Consider the following 20472-nt stretch of genomic DNA (forward strand, 5'->3'; position numbering starts at 1 on the left):
AACCCTCCTCGGCCGCCGCCACCACGGAGGGTTGCGCCCTAGTCGTCTTCCACCCCGACTGTACAGTGATCCTCCTCCACCACCGCCGCTTCCTGTCGCCGCTCCCACTGGATGCCTTTCTCCAAAGCAGCGCAGTCTTCGGTAGTTCCCCCTCCTCTCCCTCGCCGCACACGCAGACGTTGGTCGCGGCTCTTTTGTCGGCGCTGCTGCCCCCTGGTCTGTCTCCGCGGCTGGGAGGCAGGCAAAGGGGCGGCGGACTTGGCCGTTTCCCGAGGAGTCCTCGCGGGTGCTGCCGCCGCCGCCGCGTATTGTAAGGCTGTTCCCGGCCACCGGCGGTGCTTCCGTTGTTGTTATTCCTACCGCTGCTGCTGGCAGTTCCGCCTCGTCTCCCGCGCCGCCTTGCCTCCTTCCCCTCCCGCTTCTGCCGTTTGCTTGAGGCTGACGACTCTCAGCCCCGCCGCTGCCGCCGCTGTGGTGCCTTCACCTCCTCCTGCCTCCTCCTCTTCAGTTCGCTCTGGAGTTCGCTTCAGTTCAGGCGGCGCTGGCAGCGGCGGCAGCAAGCAACGACGGCGGGAAGGGGAGGGAACAGAGGGGCAGGGAGGGGGCAGCGGAGGAGCAGAGGCGGGGCGGCCGTTAATCAGCGACGGCAACGGTAGCGGCGGCGGCAGAGGCGCCACTTGGCAGATCCACTCCGCTCCGCCCCTCCAGCTTGCCTGTGAGCGACTGGGGACTCGGTTGACAGCCGGCGGTGAGCGGAAGGGAGCGCGCCCCTCACACCCACACCCGTGTGATCTGCCTGGGCTTTGGAGTGACGGAGCGCGCCTCCGAGAGCTCGCGCCGCTGCCTCGTACTACTTTTACGCGCGAGGTGGTTGCGCGCGTGCGCGTGATCCCTCCTTTCCCCTCCCCGCTTGCCGCCCTACCGATTTTTTTGTTGTTGTTGTTTTGTACAGAAATCCCGTACGCGACCGCACGGGAAAGAAACTGAACAAACTCTGGCTACTTCACAGATCCGGTGTTGGGGCGGGGCTCGGTCACGTGGTGCTAGTGGGAGGGGGGAAGAGCCCTGATCTGGTTGCGCTGCCTCTGAGGCGCAAGCGCGCTGCGTTTTCTGCCACCCGCGATTCGCACGAGGGTGCGCGCCCGCGCGCGCTTTCAATTGTGTAGCGCCCTTTATTGAGGTTTAGGATTGAAACGGGAGAGGCGGGGTTGAAATGAGTATTGTGCGCTTGCGCAAGAGGGAGAGGGAAGAAGACAGACGAAGGGATCGGGGGTGCACCAAGAAGGGGTGATGTTCGTCTGTCTCGAGTAGCGGCTGCGAAGGCAAGGGAAAGCGCGGCTATTAAGCAAGGCGGCTTCTCCGCGGCGAACAGAACTGGGAGCGGAGAAGCCGAAGCGCTTCCCCGTGCAAAGTTTAGCTCACCCGTTCATTTAGGAGGTGTCTTCCGACCGCACGCGAGGTACCCCCCCACCCGTCCGAGCGCATACGGTGGGAAGTCAATGCTTTTACATTGGATGGTGGTCCGGACCTCTGGCGATGCAGACACAGCCCGTTGCACTTCTTGAGAGACTGGCTGGGAAGTTGGGCAGCGTCGGCTCGCTTTCCTTTTCGCCTGTTTGGCAGCCCCCTCCCTTCCTCTGCACGCCAGAGGCCTTGGGCACGGCGGCCTGCGTGGGTTCCCTTTGGGGGTGGGGGAGGTCTCAGTGAAAAGCTGTCTACCTCTGCTGGCTCGTCTCTTGACCTAAACTCATTTTCGTGCAAGAAGTTCTACCGAGGGTTGACGCGGTCTTCCAACGCTCTAAGTAGCTGGCAAAGCTTCACCGCTGGAGCAGAAAGGCGGGAAAACTCTCTTTGGTATTAACAAAAAAAACAAACAAAAAATCCCCAACAGCTGATTCGGATTTGAGGTTTCTTGACTAGCCGGGAAGAAGCCGAGTAGCCGGTTCCACGCAAAAGCCGCCGCGGCCGTTCCCTTCTCCCTTCTTCAGACGAGGGAGCTTAGCCTAGCATCCCAGCTGCCCTAGTCTCTAGTAAATCCCACTGAGATGAATGAGCAGTTCTGCCGAGAAACCGCTGCCGGGCTGGAGCTTTCCAGCCGCCTGGAAGTCCCCATCAAAGCCTAAGGCTTCCTGTGCTCGCGAGTATCTTTAGAAACCAACTTCCCGCCCAGACTAGCGGCTTGAATGAATTCTTTCTTTTTGGAGGGCCACCAAACCGACCTCCTATCGAATTTGCACCTTATTTTCCCCGATTTCGAGGTAGTCTACAAAGAAGACGTGCCTCCGCTCTTTTTTTTTTTCCTTTTCCTTTTTTACCTTTGTTAAATACTTTCACGCCATCGGTCAACTAAGTAACCAGAGTTTTTTTTTCCTCTCCCCTGCCCAGCAGTACCCACATTTGCACTTCTTATGCGCCCCCTGTAAAGACTTTTTATCGCTGCATTCTTAACTTTCATCCATGTTTCTCGTTAGAAGTAGTGTGTGGTTTACAGCTGCCTGCATGCTGAATTTTATTTCTACAAAACTGAATAAAAAAGGAAGGGAAGGGACTTAAGAAAAAATACAGAAGAGAATATAGTTAGGTTTTATTATCCATGTAGCCTAGTGCTAGACCCATATTTCAGAAAATGTGATTGATTTCAAAGTGGCATGCCAAGCACCTGCCACTCATTTATTTGGAAGAATGGCTCACTTTGTTTAACAACTGGTTTTATTCCCCATGGAAGCTTAATCAGTAGTTCTATTGACAGTGTGTTTCACTGAAACCTGATGCATAAAAACACAGTAACAAATACCAATGAATTCCTTTGTATGCTTTTCTGTATTTTAACAAGGATATTGATAAAATTGACCACATGGAGCAATGCCAGTGGTTTAGGTTTATTTTTACATTCCATTAGAAATCATGTAATTGTTTTGACTCTGATTCAGAATGCTGTCATTCTTTCCCAAGAACTAATGTGTGTACTAATGTTGTTCAGTGTTATTGTTAATTTAAACATTTGTTCAAAAACTTTGAAAAAAAAAGTAATTTCTGTCAATACAGATTATATAGGTTTTTTTAAGGAGCGGAAGAAAAGGAATTTGGTTAAATTAACAGATCCTTTTCTCCTTTTGGAGAATATCTGTACTCAATATGTATATTAAAAGAAGAACATATAAAGCAACCCCATTTTAGCATGATTTATTAAATGTGTTGCCACTGCTTGCTACAATCAAATCAAAACTAGGTATATTACAGTCCAATCCTAGACCTGTTTGCTTAGTCCTTCCATTGACTTTAGTGCACTTCTTAGTAAGTATTATGGGGTATTATTGCCTGATGATTTAAAGATAAGAACTAACAGTGAATGGGCTGATCTCACCCCATCTGCTTTGGCATCACTTCACTGGCCTTTTGCAGACCTGAAATGTCAAGCAGAAAAATGTCTTCAGAGTAGTATTTCAGACTTCAACTGATTTGATTAATATGATTAATAAACATGACTTAGGAAGCAGGAACTTTTACTTATTTGTTGCTTTTTATTAGAACTATAGGCATATTCTTTTACTTTCTGTCATGTAGATTTATTTCTTACATATGTGTACAGACCATGCTGTTCTCATTTTCTTTTCAAGAGGATTCCGATGCTTTCAAGAGTATTGTTTAATATTCTTACTAGGCAACTGCCCAGATTGCCATGGGATTAGTCTGCTTCCCATTGAAATAGCAACAAAAGGGAGACACGGTTCCTCATGTGACTGTTGCACCAAATTTGATGATCACATATCCCTGGATGTGACCAAATTTGCGGCTTTGTTCTCTTAGCTTCCTTCCTTTTCTTAATCTAAAATAAATAAATAAATATTGCTCTAGTGTGCAATCATCTTTTTAAAAACATCCCAAGGTAGCTGACATGGTAATAGTGGTAGACTATGCTAGTAGATGAGGGCTATTTCATGTACTGTGTTATCTACTTTCTCTTAGGTATATTTCAAATATTTATTCATGGATCAATATTTATTTGACTCTGCACACCCCCTGAAATGGTCTTAGGGACCCCAGGAGTCATCACACCACACTTTGAGTATTCTTGCTCTGGAACAATATTTCTTGAACTTTTCAAGGCTACAGAATATCCAGCACTTTAATGAGGAATGTTTCTTTAAAAAAACCCATAAAGGAATATTGAAATAAAACTTACTGTAACGTTTATTTTTCTTTATCTTTCATACATCAGCTACAAAATTTAATAGAATGTATAGTGTTGTTTTGTATTTGTTTGGGTGCTTTATTTGAATCAGTTTTTGATTCCTTCCAGAGAAGTTTCTGCAATTTTCTGGACAAGTTTTTCAGAAGTGGATTGCCATTGCCTCCTTCCTAGGGCTGAAAGAGAGTGATTGGCCCAGGTTACTCAGCTGGCTTCATGCTTAAGACAGGATTAGAACTGGGATGGATTTGATTTAAATCAGGTTGATTTAAATCGTGATTTAAATCACTAGCAAAAAGGCTTGATTTAAATCAACTCGATTCAACTCATAATTTTTAAAGAGCAACTATCATCTCTGTCTCGCAGCGGCTCCTCTGACCCGCTGTTGACTCACAGACAGTCCCATTTACTTTAATGGGATGGCTGGTGATGTGGCAGTAACACAACAAGGTGAGGGACGTGGCGGGCAGCAGGTGAGCGGATGCCCGCTAACGGGCGCTGCCATGATGGACCTGAAATGACAGGTGTTCTTTAAATGTAATGACTCATTCTTGCTGGTAGTTAGAATCTTTAATACTATTATTTGCAAACAAAATGAAGGTTTCCTATTTAGAATAATAAGCTGTCAGCTTAGTAAAACAGCGATATCAGAACTGATTTTAGGTTAATAGATTAATCACATATAACATGTTTCCCCCAAAATTAGACCTACCTTGAAAATAAGACCTACCCTGATTTTTTGGGGTGGGCCTAATATAAGCCCTACTCCAAAAATAAGCCCTGACCACTCCATCCCATCTCGCTGCCGCAAAGGGGCAGGAGAGTGCATGTCACACCGCTGCCACCACAACAAGGCAAGGCAGGTGGAGGGTGGACGGCGACCTTTTCTTTCACTCCCCTCCCCTGCTAGCTTGGATTCATTGAATGAGTTTACCAAAAATGTAAATATTGCAGAATATACAGCCTCATGCTACATAACTAAGCTCCATTTCATGCTGAATAAACTAAATTATTAATGTATCTTAAATATAAAACTCTCTTTAGATAGATTTTTACTCCAAAAGCATTTTATTAAAATAAATTTAATAAAAATAAAAAAGTCTGTTTGTTTATTTATTTATTTAAAAAAACATTGATTATTATCCACTCTGACTAGAACTCATGGTCTTCTGGTTTCTAGTCTGATCCTTTAACTACTACACAAAATTGGCCATAGAAGATTGTATAAGGAAACATATTTCATGAATATAAGATTTATTAAAGTCTTAGCATTAATGTTTAGCCTGTTTCAATATTGGTTAGTACTAAGTGGTGAAAAACTCCTTTAGCAAGTATATGTTGAAGAAAACTTAGTAAGACTTCCATTGCCTTTCATCTCTGTGATCTTTTGTTCAAAATTCTTGTGATAATTTTTAAAAATACTTTTAATGTACCATAACATATCAAGATAGATCTGCTATCATGCCTTCATTCAAAGATTGGATTTTTGTTAGGGCTTGTAAACTGAATGAATTAAAATCTCATGAAAAAAATCCCTGTTCATCCTAAATTAAGAAAACTTTTAACTCTTTTATCCCTTAGTTGTGTTGAGAAAATAAACCTAGCACAATAGTTATCATTTCTTCAAGGCACTTGTCAGAGTGTAAGACCATTCTAATACTGGGATTGTACAGAGCATTAGAAACTCTATTATAGAAGTTGGCTACTGTGAGATGATTTGGCTTCCAATCTCTTTCCAGGTACAATTCAAGGTGCTGATTATCACTTTTGAGGTCTGGAATGGCATAGAACCAAGTTTTTTGCAGGACTTAATTTCCTGTGGGGTATCTGTACTTTCCACCAGGTCTGATAAGGTGGATAGACTCCAGCTCCCTTCTCTTAAATGCACACATCTCACCTAGGAAACATGTCTTCTATGTGATAGCTGTTGCTCTATGGAACAGCCTTCCCTCTAAAGCTCTGGCAGGCTACCATCCTTCTAACCTTCCAGAAGACCTTGAAGAGATAACCATTCTTGCAAGCATTAGGTAGTGAAGTTGAAGCTCAATACATTTGCAAGTGGAGAAGTTGCTTTTGAAGCACTTGGAGTTTTTCTTGTGGTTATTATGTTTTTCTTGATGTTCTGTGACCTGCTCAGGTTATGGAAATGGGAGCCCATGTAGGTCAAATAAAATAAATATTCCACATAAGAAAAACAAGTCAAATAAAAAAATAGGAGAAGTCAGCCAGTGCTCAAATATAAGGTTCCCAAGGTTCATGTCTCTCTCCCCTAATGTATAATGAAATTGCCCAGGGTATGTGCCAGTTTGAGGTGTGATAATACAATAATGACAACAAACAACTTTACATATCCATTGCAGACTAAGCTGGAGATGTTGTTAAAGTCTTGGGATTAGAGTCTACAAGCTGCTGAAATATAGACTTAAAACTAGACACAGATATTTATTGTCTAGAATGTATTTCGATCCGTTCTGATAAGTCTGAATACAGTAGTATTTTTGAAAAAGCAGTTCACAATTTGGGGGAATCTCATGAACGCATAGCTACTACGAGAGAGGTTGAAGGCCAGGTGGGACTTTGGCCTATTTTAGCTGCTATGCCACAGGTGCCTCTACCTTGAGCCGGAAGTCTTATCAATATTGATTCATGCACTTAATAGCCATTTGATCTATATGTCTACATTCAGTTGCTTTTGAAAACCATTTGGAAACTGCAATTGGTCCAAAATGCAGAGGCTGGTATGGTGACTCAGAATTGTCACAATCCTAAATGACCTATAAAGTGGTGATTGTATTAGTTAGTAATAGGTTGCCAAGTATAATTCAAAATGCTGGTTTTAATTTGAAGAGCTTGATGCTAAGTTACTTATAGGACTGTTTGCTTAATGTAAAAGTGGCATGTCAGACCCTGAAAAAGTCATGGAACACATACTTTAGAATAGCCTCCCTTTCAAAGTCCAGTTAGTGGTCTCCTTACTGCTTTTATTTATTTATTTATTTATTAGACTTATATACCGCTTTAAGTGCAAGCACTCTCTAAGTGGTGTACACCAGTAAGCAATGTATATATATATTTACATTGCCCCCAACAATCTGGGTCCTCATTTTACCTACCCCGGAAGGATGGAAGGCTGAGTCAACCTTGAGCTGGTGAGATTTGAACCGCTGACCTGCTGAACACAGTCAGCTAAAGTGGCCTGCAGTACTACACTCTAACAAATTGTTGAAAATTGAATTGTTCCTCAGGGCATTTGGAGATCGAATAACATCATCATGCTGCTCTTTTACACGTGTTATTGCACATTTTATAGACTGAATTTTATTTCTATATTTTATACCCTTTATATTGTTATTCATGTAAACTACCAGGAACCAGTATAGATTATTGCAATCTAAAAGACCATCGATCCCTCCTTTGGATTTTTTAAAATATTCATTTCCGTGAATGAAAATTAAAATGCAGCCTTTTAGACAAGATTTTTCCAAACCATGTTATAAAGCAGTGGTTCTCAACCCGTAGGTCGGGACCCCATTTGGGGTCGAACGACCATTTCACGGGGGTCGCCAAACAACGCAGTCCGCCCTTTTTTTCCCCTTTTCCTTAGCTGTGCTACTCCCTTTTATTCTATTGGCTTTTGAAAGCCAATAGGAATTGTCCAGGCTGTCTCTGCCCTGCTGAGCCTGCCAAAAGTCCCATTCTGCAAACAGTGCTGCACCAGTTGAGTAGTCCTCGATTTACAACCGGTTGAGTAGTCCTCGACTTACGACCAGTTGGGGGTCGTGGCATTAAAAAGGTTGAGAACCACTGTTATAAAGTATACTCAGAATTCAGTAATGAACACTCTTATGTCTGTTTTCTACACGTATATTGATTCTCCTGGGAAAAGCTGTGGAATCTGTTGGATAAATGTATTTCCCAAAGATTCAAAAAATTATGATAACTACCGTATAGCTATGTTGAAACAAAGTTAATCTTCAAAGGCTTATCTTTGAAGGACTGTGGCTTGAACAAAAACAAGCTCTTTTTTAAGCATAACTAAACTTTTTTTTAAAGTTTTGTTTAAAAACTGTATGCCATCCATTGGAAACAAACAATATCATAAGCACTGAGGTTCTATTTTTGTTTCAGTCACACACACAAAGTGCAGGGGTAACCTTTTGCCCCCCATTAGAAGCAGGTATTTAAAAAGACAAAAACTAAAACTACGTCTTTAATCTAGAGTCTTCCACTTATACATTGATTTTTTTTCCCCCTTTCTTTCTGCGGAAGGATTCTAGTGCAATGCACAATTATCTCTGAGACCAAGGTTGAAGTGTAAAAAGGAAGTGATGGTCAGCAATTATTTGTTTATTTTTATGGTCTCTTTAAGTTTTCCAGAAATGTTCCAACAGCCAGAAAGACAGTCTAGAAGATGGAATTGAGGGCAGCAGAGAACAAAACACTTTGCTTCCCCTCAGAAATTCTTGTACCAATATGTCTGCTGGTATGGAAAAATCTGGAAACTAATCCAGTTGTTTGAAAAGATAAAAACAGGGTTTCCTGACTAAACAATTTTCCATCAATTCTCTTGATAAAACATCTATTTAACATTGTTGATAGTGTTGCAGCAAAAATATTCTTCAAGCATAACTTAATTGACTTCATTTCCAGAAAGTTTTCATTTTCCAGACAATATTTGCTTATTAAGTCATTGTTCTGTATATATTATATAAAATACTAATTTCTATCAAGGGCAAATTTTCATCGCACTTTTATTAATGTACCTTGAGAACATAATTCATTTTCTTTCCATTCTCATGTAAAGTGATAGATTTCTGTAAATTGTACTCAGAACATTCTAAGTGTTGTGGATCTTAACACTTATGAATTTTGATTTTGGGGGGGAAGAGTAACATTACTAGCAAAGGTTAGAAAAGAAGTATAATTGCTGCCTGCATTCAAATTGTAACCCTTAAACAAACAACCTAGATCCTCTATCATAGATAGCTGTTCTGGTTGACAAATCAGTGCATCCTGATTTCAATTCATCTGGACTGAAGGATGCTAGGTTAGGAAAGGGTACTTCACATGGAGGAACAAAATACATATTTCTCTTGCCACCTTCTCTTTGCAAAGCTGTTGGTCATGTGCGGAATCCAACTAGGCAGTGAGACTGGGACTTGGGCTGACAAGAATAAGATGAATAACCCTCTAGAGACAGTGGGTTTGCATACTAGTTTCCAGCATCTTTTCATCCTTTTGAATCTTCTTTTGGTTCACATGCAGATTAACTCTGATTAGGTCCTTACCAAATACTCTGCCCCCCACCTTTGCTTTGGAAGGTAGACAGGAGAATCTAAATATTTATGAGGTCGTCCCTTCCCCCTCATTTATGATGCATTGTTGTTGAAGGTTGAAGAATTACGTTAATGAATGCATGCCTGCACACACAGACACAGAAACCAAGCAAAGGGGGAAAACACAGACAAAGCTTTGTCAGCTTTAATGTCTGCCCTTACCAAACAGTTCCCATGGAAAAAGAGAGGCAAACAAATTTAAAATCTTTTGCCAAGAGAAAGGATTGTCGGGCAAATGTAAAAGCTTAACATCTTTTTGTTTTGAACCTGTTCAGGAAAAAGCAATACAGCCTATTAATATAGAAATTTTACTTTACACTGTAAAGCTGTCTCTAGTTTGATTTGTCCAATAATCAGAGAAGATCCAGTCATGTGCATGAAAAATATATTTAAAAAGAGTCATGGATAATGTAGATCTTACGATTGTTTGGCTTGTATAACACTTAGTTTTGTTTAAAGATAATATACACATCAACATTGCTGGACAAATGTAATTATAACTCCTCCCTTCCTCATGTAATGTGAGTGTATATGGCCCATAGCTTAAATGTATATCAATTCCATTCACACTTATCTAAATACTTTCCAAGGGCCTCATTTCTCTAAGTAAATGTGCCTGCTGTCCTCATCTCCTTTTTCAGTGTTCCAGCTTCTTTATGTTCTTCCCTTCATATATCTCAGGCCTCTCTACTCCTTTCAAAACTCCATTGGTGGCTCCGTAGGTAGCCTAATTTGTCAATCAGATAAGGTGGCTGTGTGGTTTGTTTCCATTGCCTTCCCACTCATTTATATCTAGCATGAATTCTATCACAGGGGAAAATCATAGATAAGATAAGGCACTGCATACAGAAGTATTTTGCATTTATTTTGGTGGGATTTTGCAACAGTTTCATACTTTAGTATCATAATTATCCATTGAATAATGGATTTATGTTTTGCACATAAATATTTGGATATAAACCTTTTTTGACAATGCAAAACCTGAGTTGTACAGATAGGGTGAACACACTGCATTAAAACACTGGAACTGCGGTAGTGCTTAATCAGTTGTTCAAGATTAATCTTGTCCATCTTTTATCATTGCAGCTCTACCCATCAATCCATTTCTTTTATTTCTTTCTAGGAGCAAGAAGCTGGGGAATTTTGCCGTTTACTTCATGGAAGGATAGGAAATGTTAAAACATGTATTCCGTTGTTACCATTTAAACACTTGTTAGATATGGCAGAATGTTCACTGCTTCTTGAAAAGCAATAAGATTTTAACTGACTCCTACTGTTTATGTTCTTGTCTTTTGGGATTTCAAAGTCTGTTGCCTTAATAAATATGTACCAGTTTTCATTGTAGTTTGTTTTCAAGTTGTCTAATTTCATATGTAGTTGGATCCACTAAAGTGATCTACATTTCATTTATTCAAACCCTATCATTTACATCAGTCTCAATATTGACATTACCATTTTCATTTACCATGCTAAGGACTTTCCTGAATGAAAAATAACTTCAAGCTAGATTGAGTTTCAGTATAATGTGGCACACAGGGAGTTTGTAGCAAGAGCAACAATAAGCTAGCTTCCTGATGAGTTAAAGTAAGACATAAAAGACCCCCAGATGATATATAATGATCAAATACAGGGCTTTAGTAGTTAGGACCTTCAAGGAAGCAGCAAATTATCTTTGGAGATGATCTGCTTCATCAACCTGGGCAGCTCCAGCACAAGTGACTTCAACTCCCAGAATTCTCAGCAACAATCACACTAGTTGGGAGTGTGGGAGTGAAGTTCACGTATAATCTATTCAGGAGGGCCAAATTGGATTAAGCATATCACATATTCTTTGAGTGTGATATAATAGTTAATGTGATTAAAAATGAATTTGCCACATGGTAATTGTAACAATGACTTATTTATATATTTAAAACATACTGAGATTCTTCTTTCTCATCACTAATTCATATAGAATTGATTGACTCATTTCTGAGTTGAATTGAGATTTACTGTAATTTTGCCAGTTTTATTTTGGACAATGCTTTTTATTAGCCTTCTCCATAAATCTGAAGTGAAATGCTTTTTATTAATCTTAAAAGCTTGTATCACTATCATACTTTAATATTATTTCTCTATCAAAAGATAATTCAATCTTGCAAATAACACAAGTGGAATTTGTTTGCATAATGTAATTCTACAAATGTCAATGCTGAGAAGCTGAGTGCTAATTATATGATCTAATTTTGTGTTTGTTTTATGGGGGTTTTGTTATAAGAAAATTAATACCAAGAATTAAAGCATTTTCCCCATTTTTCAATGCTTTGTCTATGTGCTTATTTAGCATTATTTCTAAGATATCTAAGCTGAATAAACCTAATAAATGCTAGAAAAATAGAAAAATAAGATGAAGTGTGTGGCAGCCTTCCTAATAGCATATATTATGCCAAGACTGAGATACCTTTATTGTCATTTTTTACTGTGAGCACACTGTAAAAATGAAATTCTGTTGCCTGCTCTCAAAAGACAGTCTATATATACCCATACACATACTGTACATAACATACATATACATATAGACATGCACATATATATATACATACAAATATTAACTATTGTCCATTTTGAATACATAGCGGAAAGGAAACTTGAGAGTTCATAAGGTTGATGCTATATGGAACAAAACTTTGTCTGAATCTGAATGTTTTGCTTCAGATACCACAAAGCCTCCTCCAGAAGGTAACAAGGAAAAAAGGTTATAAAGAGGATGTGTAATGTCCCAACAATCCTGCGGACCCTGCTCAAGCATCGCTTATATGCTATGTCCTGGATAGAATGGAGAGAACTACCAATAATCTTTTCTGCCATCCTCACCACTCTCTGCATCGCCTTCATGTCTGGAGCAGTGATGCTTCCAAACCAGACATGCAATATGACAGGATGTTCTCAATCGTCCCTCTGTAGAAAGTGATAAGGACAGGGGAAGGAAGATGTGCTTTTCTCATGTGATGCAGAAAATGCAGGTGCTGCTGTCCCCACTCTACCAATTTCTCACTGTTGAGTGACAAGCTAGTCTACCCTTTAGCTGCACACCCAGAAACGTGATGCTGCTAACTATCTCCACAGGAGAATTATTAATACACAGAGGTGTGTGGCTGTGCCTGCCTTTTCTGAAATCGACAATGTATTATTGAAAATGTGCTTAAACAAAAATATTAAATGAATTCTAAAGATAAATTAAAAAATCCCCCTCACTAAAATTCATATAGAAAGAAAGTCCATAGGTTGGACATGATTGTCTTTGTTTTTTACTTGCTTATAATAATATCCTATTTTTCACTCTGTGTGTGTGTGTCTTAGCCAGGTAATCCAAGAGTTCAAGAACATTTGGTGAGACACAGGTTGGCCACACCTGTTGAAAAGAAATGTAAAGCTTATCAATATGTACCACCATAACTGAGTAACTGCAGTTGATCTTCAGATATCTAAACTGGGGCTCCCTCACAGAGGTCCTAAGGAAATTTGAACATCTGTTCTTATTGATTGGGTTCAGACATCCAGCTAGGTGATAATTTATTTAGTTCTGAATTAGCATGTTATGTTAACCACTAAATCATGCACCTTATGAAACATAAACCAGTATTTATAGTTTAATAAATTAGGCAAGCACAGATAGTTACCTAGTCTACAAATTATGATTAAACCATGGCTTAATGCAATATATATTCATTTTGCTTTTTTTTTTGCTGCCTTTTATATCTGAAATTGTTACTTTTTTGTTTGTGAAATTCCAGATTTAAGATAGTAATACTCCTGTGTGCTGTACCTGACTATACCGGCTTATAGGAATTTACAGCATTTATTTCTAAAAGTAATAGGAAGCACACAAGTGGGATTTAGTTTATGTTCAAACTGTCCTTTGGGCAGAAATGTTTGCTTGATAAATTGTGTAAGGCATGTCGGCACAAATAGTTTGACTAATATTGTTACAGGACCACATAAAAATGTTCATTTAAAGATCATTTTCAAATATGTAGCTACCGTTTTGCCTTGATAAATATTTATCTTGGAGGGAGAGTATCTTAAATAGGTATATATTATGCGAGTAAAATCTCATCAAGGGTAGAAGTGGTAGACCTTCATTAAGTCCCTCAGACATAGTTATGTTCAAGACAGTAGAAGAACATATGCTTTGAACATATATACAGAGCAAAACTACCCTAATTAGTAACACACATTTTCAAGATATCAATAAGTGTTTTCTTTTTTAAAACAAATCCAGCATAATAAAATGTAACAAAAAAAGAATGCTTCTGGAATCTAATTTCAGAGAGTCTGAGGAAGATAGGTGGTTCAAAAAATGTGAAAAATAAATAAATTAAATTTAGTACAGATTAAATTATCAGACACCAGTTTAGAGTCAGTTTATTTAATGAAATGACTACATTTTAGGTAACTGCATTTGGTTCAAGAGAGATGGAAAAGATTGTGCCCCAATTCCTTTAGAAGGATCAACTGATACATTCTCATATGCTATATCTATCATTCCCCCAGTTTTATAGAGTGCAATTCAACAAGCTGTAATATAGTAAATGAAGATGATAAAAGGAAGTATATGGTGCCAAGATTCATATCTTAATTATAGTTATAATTTTAAAATAATAGAAAATGAATAACTGTAAATGGTGTGGCCCTGGGCTGTATAAACATACTAAGCATTTAAAGTACTAACAGCCCAGAAATAGAATTGTAATTATTATCGCACCAAATAATTTCTAATATGACAGGTAATCATTAAATATATGTGTTGTAATCAAATTAATGATAATTAATTTAATTTTAAGTTTAACTTTGAACTCTGTGAACTGTTTGTCCTGCAGGTTTGTCAATTACAGAAATAGTGTTGCTCTTGCATTTTTTTTTTCATTGACATATATTATGTGTATTGCATACTTTTCCTAACTCATTTTTACCTCTGCTGCCATTGCAGCATAAGTAACGGAATATATGTGTTACTTCATGTAACTTCCCAACGAGGATCTGATCCATAAAACAAAAGATTCCTTGGCTATCATACCTCTCAGAGAGTTGTTATAATAACCTGGGCACTCTAGATTTTTGCTTAAAATCTATCTTGCATGGAGGCATCAGGCCTTATAAAGTATCTGATGAACAAATGCTTCTGCAAAAGGTTTATTGAAGAAAATGAAAGAACATGTGTCTATACCCCTTACTAAATAGCTTTTATTTTTTTTTTTCCATTCTGAAATTGTGTTCAAAATTCACAGGTCATATATTCATATTAAAAACACAAGATTTTTTTTTGTTATAGATTGGAAGAGCCTATAGATACTATTTAATAATTAAATCAAAAAATTATTCTATCACCTTAAATGTATCAGAAAAGAAATAACCCAAAGTTGCTATGAGAGAAACTTGAAAGTTTTATAAACATTTTGTAGAAGGAAAAAGGGAGGATAAAACAATTTAAAAGATTTTAAGAAAAAATATGCAGATAAATAAATGATCTTAGAACAACATTACTACTGGCTTAGTTTGGATTTGCAAAGGTTCAGAGTACTATAGTTTGAATTCTGTATTTGGATTCATACAAAATATTAAATAGACGTTATCTCCAACACCTGCTTAAGAAAATACAAAAGGTACAGCCAAGACATTACTATATATTATAACTTCTTTGAAAGCGTGTTAGCTTTCCCTGATTTACTCTGAACTACAACAATATTCACTGTGTAAGGCCTGAAAGATAATGTATGGTTTCAGCATGTTCCACAGATGTGACACTGACTTGCCCAAGATGTCAATTTTTTATATCAGTAAATTGGTTATTCAAGTGACAAAGTTTTGTCATAGGCAGGAAATCAGATAGATTTAAGAGATGTGCAATTCTCCGTATTTGAAGATTAAAACGTATTCTGGACAAGATGAGAAGTATCTGCTACTGTTGCATCTGGATGCGAGTCCTAAGAACACTCAGTGCTCAGTTTGATTTTTACTTCACTTTATTTATTTGATTTGTATAGCTGTTGATCTTAACAAGTGACTCTTCCAATCCAACTCTTATGTTTTCCACTTATTAATTTATATGGTACCCATCTTACTCTGAAAAGTGATTCCAGATGGCTTCAACATATTCAGCTTCCCAGTAAATCATACACTTTATCACACTGATAAACCAACCACACTTATCTCTCTGATAAACCCTGATATCTGGCTCTTGATGAGAGTGGGAAGTGCTTAGGTAATAAAGAGTAGTGGTGTATTATTCCTGGTCAGCCAAATACAGCAGGTTAAAACTGGCAGATTGCTGGGTGATGGATTTGATCAGGAAAAGGGAATCTTTCTGGATTTATATCACTCAACCATCATAATCTCCAAACCATATTTGCTTTCATTCTACCCAATATAACATAGTCCTAAAAACCATAATTATTTTTAGAAGTTATTCTGACTGGGGATTTTATAATATCTTAAGCATTTCAGTGTATCCTTTTCTTGGATAAAATAAAGAGAGTTATATCTGAATTTGAGTCAGTGTTAAGTGGTAGTCTTAGTCTTCTGCTCAGTGAATGAAGCTGTGGGGATGGTAGGAAGAGCCAAACTAGCACTCTAAAAAATATTTGGAAGGGTGATGCTGAAGAGTTAGTTCATTCAGAAAAATCTTAGTACAAATTCTGCATATTACCTCTAAAGAGGTTAATAAACTGTAAAAAATAGTATGTCTAAATAATAATAGATCTGTGAACATCTAGAAACAAATAAAGTTATAACTAGTAACTAGCATGAGTTTGTTAAAAGCAAATCATGCCAAACCAATCTTATTTCATTCTTTGACAAAGTGACTAAATTAGTAGACCAGCAAAATGCTGGACATAGTATATTTAGATTTCAGTAAGGCATTTGACAAAGTAGACCACAACCTACTTCTTGGTAAGCTAGAAAAATGGTGGGATAGACAGCATCACCACCAGATGGATTTGTAACTGGCTAACAAACTTTATTCAACTAGTAGTCCTTAATGGTACTACATCTACATGGAAGAAAGTAAGCAATGAGGTACCACAAGAGGCCCAGTCCTCTTTAATATCTTAATAAATGACTTAGATGAGTGAATAGAAGGGGAATTCATCAAATTTACAGATGACACTAAACTGGCAGGAATAGCTAACACCCCATAATACAAGCTCAGAATCCAGAAAGATCTTGACAGACTTGAACAATGAGCTCTATCCAACAAAATGATATTTAATGTGGAGAAAAGTAAGGTTTTACACCTGGGTAGGAAAAACCAAAGGTACATGTACAGATTAAGTGAAACCTGGCTCAAAAGCAATAACATGAGAGGGATCTTGGAGTCCTAGTGGACACTCACTTAAACATGAGCCAGCAGTGTGTGGCAGCCAAAAAAAGCAGCCAAAAAAGCTAATACAATCATTGGTTGTATAAACAGAGGCATAGAATCAGAATCATGTGAAGTATTAGTACCACTTTATAAAGCCTTAGGCACATCTGGAATACTGCATCCAATTTTGCTCACCACATTACAAAAAAGATGTTGAGACTTTGGGAAAAGTGCAAAGAAGAGCAACTAAGATGATTAAAGGTCTGGAGACTAAAACTTATGAAGAATGGTTGCAGGATTTGGGACTGGCCAGTCTAGAGAAAAGAAAGACTAGGAGTGACATGGTAGCAGCATTCCAGTATTTGAGAGGCTGCCACAAGGAGGAGGGGATCAATTTATTTTCCAAAGCACCAGAAGGCAAGACAAGAAACAATGGATGGAAACTGATCAAGGAGAGAAGCAACCTGGAATTAAAGAGAAACTTCCTAACAGTGAGGACAATTAACAGCTTGCCTTCAGAAATCGTGGGCACTCCATCACTGAAGATTTTTAAGAAGAGACTAGACTACAGACAGTCACTTGTCTGAAATGGTATAGCAGGGATGTCAAACTCAATTTCATTGAGGGCCGCATCAGCATTGTGGTTGCCCTTGGGGGGGTGGGGGGTGGCCAGGATGGGTGCGGCCTACTGGGTGGGCATGGATAGGTGTGGCCTACTGGGTGGGCATGGATAGAGTGGGTGTGGCCTACTGGGTGGGCATGGCCAGCTCTACATCGTTCGCATTAAGGGTGCCTGTGGGGGCCTGGGCAGGAGTGGGACAGGTCTGAGGGTCTCTGGCAGAAGGGGGTGGAACCGGGGCAAGCGCCAAGACATGGTCCATTTCTTCATTCCTCACAAAGGGTGACACCTCCCCAGCATGCACCCAGGGGGCAGGGGCTAGTTCCTCGGTGTTTCCAGACAGCCTTGTGACGGAGCTAAGACTGAATGCGTTTCAGCATAGATGGCCACCACAAAATTGTACATTGGCTCCCAGCCAGCCTGGGCCAGGGCCAAGGCAGCGGGGGCCTTTCCCTCACTGTTTCCAGGATGGCTTCGCGGGCCACATGAAACCATTTTGTGGGCCGCATCCGGCCCCCGGGCCTTGTGTTTGATATGTCTGTGGTATAGGTTCTCCTGCTTGAGCAGGGGGCTGGACCAGAAGATCTCCAAAGTCCCTTCCAACTCTATTTTGATTCTAACAGCAACACTGTATATTATTAACAGACAATGCCTCCTTTGGCTGTTTGCTGCTCTATGTGCAATGGTGGATACATGTAATCTTTCACACATGTTAATTTGAAGCCATATTAAGTTGTTTCTAAAGTTCTGTGACCCTTGCCTTTCAGCAGGCTGTATCTGCCAATCATTGGTTTGAGTATTTTGGTGGAACATCTTCATAACCAATTTTGGTATAAGCAAATTAATTGCTGCTGCAAAAGGGGGGCCTAATTTAAAAAGCACTCACCCACAGAACAATCCAAAGTTACCTGATGTTATGCCATCCGAACAGGTGTATAAATCATTTGCAAAGTACTTGTCTCATCCCACATACTGTTTGACTGCAGAAAGTTGAATCCTTACTGATTATTGTATTATCCTTGATGGTTACTTAGATCAGTGGTTCTTAACCTGGGCGATATTGCTCCCCAGGGGGCGATTTCATTTTTCAGGGGGGTGATGGAACAAAAAGGGGCGATATGGGGGCGAAGGAAGAAAAAGGGGGCGATATGGGGGCGATGGAGCGAGAAGTTTTGGGGACACTTTTGAGACTTTTTCGTACAGTGAACAGCTGCATATCTGTCATACAAAAACATCAGGTCGCTTGCTATTAGTGGATTGAATTGTGTTTTCAAATGTTCCTCCAGCTAGCTTCAGTAAAGAACGCCGTACATATGTGAATACGCATTGCTTATCTTCGTGCGCATTGCGCAGCAGCCTCTACCCTTTTTATATTTCTTTTTGCATCTTAAATTTCACTTGTAATTCAATCATTAAATGTTACTCTTTTTCTTTACGGGCATTTCACTTTCTTGCAATTAAATTTTGTTTTCAGTGGTGATTACATTTAAGTGTCTTGAATAAATAAGATAATAATGAAATACATGTATCACGAAGTTTGGGCATAAAGTGATGGGTGGCACCAAAATTTTTCAAACAGTTGAGATATGGGAAAAAGACTGGAAATAAATTATTTGCATTAATATGTCCTGATGACAATTTTAAAGAAAACAAAAAAAGGGTTTGCATAAATTGAAGAATTATTTCCTATGTTGTGATTGAGAGGTGTTGTTGGGGGAGGGGGGTGATGACAACTTCCTCATTGGCTCAAGGGGGCGATTCGTTCAAAAAGGTTAAGAACCACTGACTTAGATGGTGACATCTCCAATTTTCAGGGCTCCCTACCCCCAATAACAATTCTCAAATGTTCCTCTCAATATCCTTTTGCTAGGCATATGTTCATCGAGCCTATAATAACAGATGGAGTTTTATGCTCAGCTGGATTTTTTTTTTCCTAGTTGATCAAACTGGAAAATCAGGCTACACGGAAATTTGCTGAAATTCAGATTTCTTCCTGCAGTTTTACAGATACTATATGTTATCATTCATTGATTCTGCGAGGTCTCCAGTCTCTGGCATCTGTTGGCTGCATATGGAGGAAATCTTTCTTTTCAAAAAATGTCAATGCATGACAGAATGCAAATGCATATCTGTAATAAAGAAAAATAATATGTATACGTGTGTGTATGATTATTAAGCTAATGATAATTCTGTCAATGACCCAAAAGGGATAATCTATATAATAGCTCTCAGTTACTTTCAATCTCTGTGCATTCTCTAATATAATTCTTAATTGGCATTTTAGTATCTGCGTGTATCCAGGAGCCCATGACATCTTCAATTGCTGTCTTCTGCAACCAAAAAATGAACGAGAGAGGAAAAAAATGACATTGGCAGAAACCTTTTGAGATTCCAGGAGAGAACTTGATATTATTACATGAGATCCCGTGAGTTCACTGGGGTAGATCTGGACCATTTTCTTAATTTAAAATATTCATTTACTGTATGATATTTAACTCCTGAAAAACTTGCTGACCTCTGCTGAAGACAAATGTTCTTATCTAAAGAGCTTGAATGTTGATGTATGGAGGAGGAACAGAATCTGAAAAAGTTGCTTCTCTAAGCTTTCTCTCAAGCCCCCATAGCAAGGCACAATCAAGGAAAATAGAATTCCCTAATTCCAATAAGATGTTTTAATACAAGGATTTGAATTAAGGTAAAAAAAATATCTTATGAATTGTGATAGGACCTTCCAGCCCTCATTTATTAATGGGTTCACTGAAGCAGAGACATTCTTCTAACATTCTGGATCTTTTATTCCTTGACATTTTGAAACCAAGACTGAGATGCTAAGTCCCAAAGTGCTTTTTCAAAAGACAACTGGACTTTGTTTTTCCTTGAAGACATTTCGCTCCTCATCCAAGAAACTTCCTTCAGTTCTGACTGAATGACGGAGGATGGAAGGCAGGATGGAAGGCGCCTGAAGGCAGGAAAAGAAGCAACGGAT

General features: G+C 39.1%; 1 protein-coding gene across 3 annotated transcripts; it reads left to right on the top strand.

The window, feature by feature from the left end:
* The first annotated feature begins 78 nt into the window (after positions 1-78).
* LOC120298187 lies at positions 79-19868 on the top strand. 3 transcript variants are annotated; one of them, XM_039321640.1, is made up of 2 exons: positions 79-748; positions 19771-19868. In XM_039321640.1, exons 1-2 carry the CDS (start codon positions 112-114, stop codon positions 19851-19853), a joined length of 720 nt encoding a protein of 239 aa, XP_039177574.1. In that variant the 5' UTR covers positions 79-111; the 3' UTR covers positions 19854-19868. The 3 variants fall into 3 exon arrangements, with proteins under 3 accessions (XP_039177574.1, XP_039177576.1, XP_039177575.1); XM_039321642.1 differs by lacking the exon at positions 19771-19868 and adding an exon at positions 12865-12887; XM_039321641.1 differs by lacking the exon at positions 19771-19868 and adding an exon at positions 10649-11746.
* The last annotated feature ends 604 nt before the right edge of the window (positions 19869-20472 follow it).

Source organism: Crotalus tigris, unplaced genomic scaffold (genome assembly GCF_016545835.1).
Source record: "Crotalus tigris isolate CLP2741 ecotype Arizona unplaced genomic scaffold, ASM1654583v1 scf7180000023772.879304, whole genome shotgun sequence".
Taxonomy (NCBI): domain Eukaryota; kingdom Metazoa; phylum Chordata; class Lepidosauria; order Squamata; family Viperidae; genus Crotalus; species Crotalus tigris.

Bases quoted from the DNA above. Each gene is read 5' to 3' on its own strand.
- LOC120298187 (XM_039321640.1), top strand. From the start codon at position 112: ATGCCTTTCTCCAAAGCAGCGCAGTCTTCGGTAGTTCCCCCTCCTCTC. The intron at 749-19,770 runs GTGAGCGGAAGG...TTGGCATTTTAG, and splicing joins GACTCGGTTGACAGCCGGCG to TATCTGCGTGTATCCAGGAG.